Genomic DNA, 6,521 nt, shown 5'->3' with positions numbered 1-6,521 from the left:
AGATATATTATTAAGGTATAAAAGTAGAGCTGTATAATTTTAAAATCTGAAAAAAAAAAGAAATTAAAAACAGTTTTAGTTCTAAGATGTACATTATCAAAAACCATCCTGTATATGTTACAATTTTATAGTATTTTTCAAACTCGATGGGTAGGGTGACAGGTGTTATCTCTATATAATTTTTAACCTGAAAAAGGCCAAATATCGCAAAATCGTATTGAAACGACAGCTGTTAGCGTACCCATATAAAAAAACTATAGATAGCACCACACACGAGCTGAAGAGTTACATGCGCGTTGCCGACCCTAAACTTCCCCCCCCCCCCCCCTCGTTGAGCTCTGGCAACCTTACTCACCGGCAGGAACACAATACTATGATTAGGGTCTAGTGTCTCTTTGAATGGCAATTTTAAGAAAGGGACGATTCGGTACGTTTTTCTTATTGCTCCTTGTCAAGTAAAATCAAACTGAAAAGCATACTTACTTTACTCTTTGCTGAAAAGTCATATTAGTCATTGACGTTTTGACAGTATCCTGTTAAATAAATTATGTGAATTGTTCTTAAGGCATGCGGATTACAAATCAGAGGTCGCTGGTTCAAACCCCGGCCCGTGCAAACGAGTTTTTTTTTCTAATAAACGTGTTGAATTTTTTAGTTTTTTTTTTATATAATAAGTATATTTGTTTTACATAAAGATTACCTAGGCTATACAAAAATTGGTATGAATAAAATAAAACTATTCGTGTCATTAAAATATGCTTTTAATACACATATTTAAAAGAATAACTTTATTTCTGTCTAAGACAGACAAGATTTACTTTTACAATAAAATAGAAAATAAGCAATATAGATATTATATAGGAACAAAAAAGAAAACAAAAAGTTACGATTAGATTCGATGGGTCTATAGATGTCTCGCATTTTTTCTTTGGTGTCTACACGACCACACAGCTACCGATACATTACTGAAGCTGTCGAAATTTCCTTACCCGTTGTAATTGTTCAAAGAGTATTAGACTTTGACGTAGCTAAGCAAACACGCACACATGCGTAACGTATAGGCCTGTAAAGAGAGCTCCATTCGTAGTAGACCTCCGATTCCGTTACTAGTTAATAGAGCTACGACTCAACGTTTATTGGATATGTCGATTTTACGTAATTTGGAGCGCTGCGCGATTTGACATAGGTCTTACCTCTTTGAGGCACCACGGCCATCTAACATTACTGGCATAAAGGACGCATTTATGACTTTGACGCATGACAGAAAGAGAAACCGAACTGCGTAAAATGGGCGTTTTCTGTTGAATTCATAAAATCAAAAACGAGAATAAATCCGTTTGTATAAGATAATAAGTTAATATTTAGTTGAATGATGTTTAAGACGAGATGAAAACCTTTACTTTAAAGTGGATTATGCTGGATGAAGATGTGTTTTCTAGTTGCACTGAGGTAAACACTAAACATGTAGATGTAACTTTGGATTTATATTCTATCGAGAAAATTTTAAGCCTTTTTGTTTCGACTAGTATCATACCTCTTATCATATAGTCAAGATACATATATCCGAAAATCACGCCAGTTTGTTTCCGGGGCTAGCCCCTGCCACGCTTCAAAGATCCCGTTATTTTTCGATGCAGGGCCTTAACATGTTTTCGTAAGTAATACAATACCTAAATAACCTAAGTTAAATCACAAAATAGATGTTTATATCCATTACCCACATACCCACGGTAAATGTAATCTAATAGTTATTTAAATATCGCTTTAGATCCTCTTAGTTTTAATTTATTTTAAGTCTTTGTTATTGAAATATACCTAACAAAGGTTTTAAGTACCTAAATTATTTAAATCAAATATTTTTATGTGGACAAAGACCAGTTAATTAATTCGCATCGATCCCGCTGTATAACTTAATTGCGTGCGTTTGAGGTTTAATCACCTTCTATTATTTGGATTACTTAGTTTGGATTACGGCGGTCATTTGGTATGCAAAATCGACTCACGGCCACAGAGAGCGCACATAAATGAGATCTCAATGTCTCATTTAAAACTTCACTAAGATATATAAGTACCACATATTTAATATGTCTGAGTCTCACGAAAGTTTTGTTATTAAGATATATAACTAGTTGTGAAACTTCAACAATATGGATAGCAATATGCTATCCATATTGTTGAAGTTTCACCAGTTTTGGGGTTGAGGATTGAGACCAACCACCCGCAGCGCAGGGCCTATACCGGCAATTGGCGAAACGGCTGGTGGATGGGACCGGGGATAAGAGAGCTGGCAGCTTCCTCGCCCAACGCTTGAGCATAGCGATCCAGCGAGGAAATGCTGCCAGCATCCTCGGTGCCTTGCCACGGGGGCCCATTTTAGATTTAGATTTTTAGTTTTATATAGTAGTTTTAGTTTAGTTAATTGTATTACTTATATAATTTTTTTATTAACTTGTCAATAAATTAGTTTTATATTGTAAATATTGGTTGATAAAAAATAAACTAGTAGGTACGTAAAAAACCTAGTTTACATTTGAAGAAGAAATTAATTATTTATCAAGTAAGAATTGTAATCCTACTTGCACTCCTCACAGTTTCCACGATGTAGCCATTATCCTTCTCCGCTTCGCCCCGCCCTATTTGTCACTCTGTGTAAATTTTCTCAGTTAATATTTCAGCAGAATCAAATTACGAAACTCGTAACACTACGCCCGAGAACATATTGGGAGACGAATGCGAGGGCCCGATATTACGCGAAATACGCAAGGAAACGTCTTATGGGCTGTTTGGTGAACATTCCCAAAGAGTTATTTCTTTCCTAATGCCTCGGCTCTGTCGTAGCTTTAGCAATAATTTTGCGGCAGTTTAAAGGGTGAGACGGGATTTTTATGATACTCTTAGGTATTTTATTTAACACCGTAGCGAACGCGCAATCTGTTGAGCCGACACAAATTCAACTAAATCGTTTTCATAAAACAATGGGTGACAGGTCTCCCCTCTTTCTCTTATCTTTAGATTTAGATTCATTTGAAGTAGTAACTTGGTCATTTAATTTAAATAGGTATCCGAGTCGAGTTTCCAGATGAAGTTGTTACTTGGATTTAGGTCAATTTTTTGTAACTCCCGGAGAAGCGCCATAAGGCGTGGCGATAAATCTCCCGGCAGTTTCATAACTCTTATTTTTTTGCATGACGACACGAACTTATTTTTAAATTTTGCAATAAACTTCTGGACTTCAGATGGAACTAATTTATAACGCTTTTGGTTTTCTCTGTAGGAAAAACCCAAATAAGGTGAAGAAAATTAATAATTCGGAATGTTAAATTCCATACAAAGCAATCCTGTTGCTCTTCAATATTTACCTATAGCTAGGTAAGTACCTATTTATGTATCAAAAACTAGTTCTTGAAACATTATGTTAACCTAATTTTAGTTCTAACTATCATCATAATAAACTAATAATGACCGACGATATAAATCCAAACTATAAACTGGAATTGATGTTTAATCAATAGCTATGGCGAATGAGAAATGCATTTCTTGTTTGCCGCACTCTATTATTACGAAAGTGCGTGTCTCTGACGCAGAATAAAATTATTAGGTGGGTCATAGTCATATTTCTAGGAGTACTTTTATATTAATTTTATATTTGTTAGGTACGTAGCAGTCAACCGCTTTAAAATTGCAGATTTCGTATATATTTATCGTCTTGCATTGTGTCTAGTCAAGGCTTTGCATCTAAGGACCAGGGGAGTTAAAGTTGTTGTAGCGATTAGGGTATTTATTAAAAAAAAAGACAAATAAACTAATTTCACAAATTTTAATCATTCTATCCTTAACATTCTGAATCGTAGAACCAAAAGGTTGGTCCATGTTTGTCCATAGGATCTCTTTTGTTCGTTTTATTAGTACATTTTTGGTTAGTTTGCGAATATTGTTCCATAAGTCGTCCAAATAACTTTTGTTTGGAAGCACCAACTATCACCAAGAGGCACCTTAATATCTTCTAATTTATTTGTCTCCTCTTCGTCTACAAAACTTACAGGTATTCCTTCTATTTCAAATGCAATAAAAATTTCCTCCTCGTTTTTAGGTTTAGATGCAATTATGACGGCACTCCCATTTATAAGTGCCCTAATAATGTTATCGAAGCAAGGGGACGGCACTGCTACAGTTCCAAATGTGTTGTATAACACTACTTTATCGGGTACATTAAATCCCAATATCATCGTATCATTGTTGATACAGATAAAGTTGTTGATTTTCCAATTCAATATTTCAGGCTCAATTTTATCTCCTAAACTGAAATCTTTACTTTTAATTACTTTTAACACAGCGTCACAACGCTCGTTGAAAGATTTTTTCAACCATTGACCTTGTTTTTTTAGCATTTTATCAATGGAGCTATTAACTTTAACAGTTACATTTACAGAGTCTATTCTTTTATAAATTGCTTTACTGATTTCATCACTTCCAGTAAAGTTACAATAATCATTTACCCATATAATTGGAACGTCGACATGTAAAGCTATTTCATTAGCTTCTGAAACGCTACTAGCCCATATTGATAAGCATAGTTGTTTGTACTTAGGAACAAGTGACAGCAATTCTTTGACACTTCTAAAAGCTTCTACTAACACAACTTGCTCTGATCCCTGCCGAATATAACATCCAAAATAATTTATTAAAAATAATTTATCTCCATATCTAAATAACTTTGAGCATTTCTGTACTAATTCTTGCATAACTAGTCCTGATTCCTTATGATTTAATTTGCATTTCCAATCTAAAGTAATCATAAATTCTTCAAAAACATTTTCTTGGACGAGGAGACGTGTAAGCGGCAGCGGATGAAACTGAGCATGCAGGCAATTATCAACAGCAGAATCTAAGTCAGATCGTTCGGTAATAATCCCGGTAATTTCGGGCAATAAACTATTGAATAGATTTGGATATACTTTCTCACTGCCCATCAAATTTTTCAGTTCGTCTACTAGTATTAATCGCACATTCCATCCAACTTCACGACACAGTTCGGTAAATAGATGACACACTGCAGCGGTTTGTGGCGTCGACAATATAATTGGGTCATCACAAGTTTTGAATATTTGAGCTACAAACCCAAGTATCAGCATTGGCGTATTATCAGCCATAGTAATAACTCCTTCTTCAATGTAAGCCGCTTTCCAATCTGCACTGGCATGAAGTAAGTTTTTCATAATCAAAATTATACTGTGTTGCGTGTTTTCAACTGGGATACGCCGGATCAACCATTCAAGTTGGCAGAACAAGTCGGATTTTTCTTGAATTCCCGAAGCCAACTTTTTTAATTTTTCAGTGATATTTGTCCATGACTCAGTAGTTGATAACGTTGAAGTACCCGGTAGCAGGAAAGAAGATGAATCTGCACATTCTATATTGTTCGAATAAAAATCAACCTTACTTATTGTTTTTTCCGGCTCAAAGTATAAGCTACGGAATAAACCTTTGTTTGTTTTTATGTATTCTACTGCTAACTTTGTGTTTATTTGTATTTCATTAAATTTAAGATTTTCGAAAACAGTAGTTAATTTTACTTTACCCATTTTAACTCGCTTTACTAGTACACAAACAATATTACAATTAAACAGAAACAACAAACCACTCTAGCTTTGTGAAATAAACTGACAACACTTGTGATAATATTGGGGTTCGATTAGTTATCAAAGAGGTTATCTCTCGACTGACACATAAATGATAATATTATAGAGTTTGGGAAGTATTACATTGAAATGAGCTCGGTTTATGTTGACATTGTTGAAATTTAAACAATATTTATCGAATGTATTTTTAATGAATTTTATACCAAGCCAGGCAAAAAAAATTATAAATTATCTTGATTACAATGAAAACATTCAATTGTTGACGTAAATGTTTGATAACTGATTTTATCATTACTTTCAACAAATTGTTTTTACTTCAGATTATTTATTTATTTATGTAAGTACCTATCTAAAAAACAAACAGATGTTAAGACAAAGTAATCAAATATTGCGTACAATAAGACCTTACAAATATTCGGGATCGACTAAGAACGTCACTGCGTTAACAAGGAGTATAATGAAACCCACTGAAAATAGTTACGGTGCAACCAATATATAAGGGAAAAGGTGACATGGATGCACTTAAATGCTACAAGCCTATTTTTTATGATACCTATTGTTTCCAAAATACTAGAGCGGAATTAATGAGCACTCATCTAATGAAGTAGTTTAGTGATAAAAAACTGATTAACCCTCAATAGAACGCATACCAGCCGGCGCGGGGCACGATGGACGCGGCGCGCGATCTGCCGCGGCGCGTGCTGGCGCACCTGGAGGGCGGGCACAGGTCGCAGCCACGTTTTGCGATCATTCGCGCGCCTTCGTAACTACGAAATTTAAGACGATATTAATTAAATTAGCTTGCTACAATGTTTGGGATTTGTTCTCCGACTACAAGTCGTTGGCTTGTTTGTTACGAAATTAAAGACGATATTAATACAA

The 6,521-nt window shown here is 34.8% G+C and overlaps 1 protein-coding gene across 1 annotated transcript; it reads right to left on the bottom strand.

Annotated features, from left to right (window-relative positions):
- Nucleotides 1–3,800: 3,800 nt before the first annotated feature.
- Nucleotides 3,801–5,685, bottom strand: LOC133523655 (uncharacterized). Its single transcript, XM_061859329.1, has one exon. It carries the CDS (start codon nucleotides 5,580–5,582, stop codon nucleotides 3,918–3,920), a length of 1,665 nt encoding a protein of 554 aa, XP_061715313.1. The 5' UTR covers nucleotides 5,583–5,685; the 3' UTR covers nucleotides 3,801–3,917.
- Between the last annotated feature and the right edge of the window lie 836 nt (nucleotides 5,686–6,521).

Source organism: Cydia pomonella, chromosome 12, assembly GCF_033807575.1.
Source record: "Cydia pomonella isolate Wapato2018A chromosome 12, ilCydPomo1, whole genome shotgun sequence".
NCBI lineage: Eukaryota > Metazoa > Arthropoda > Insecta > Lepidoptera > Tortricidae > Cydia > Cydia pomonella.
This window is presented reverse-complemented; position numbering and strand designations above follow the sequence as displayed.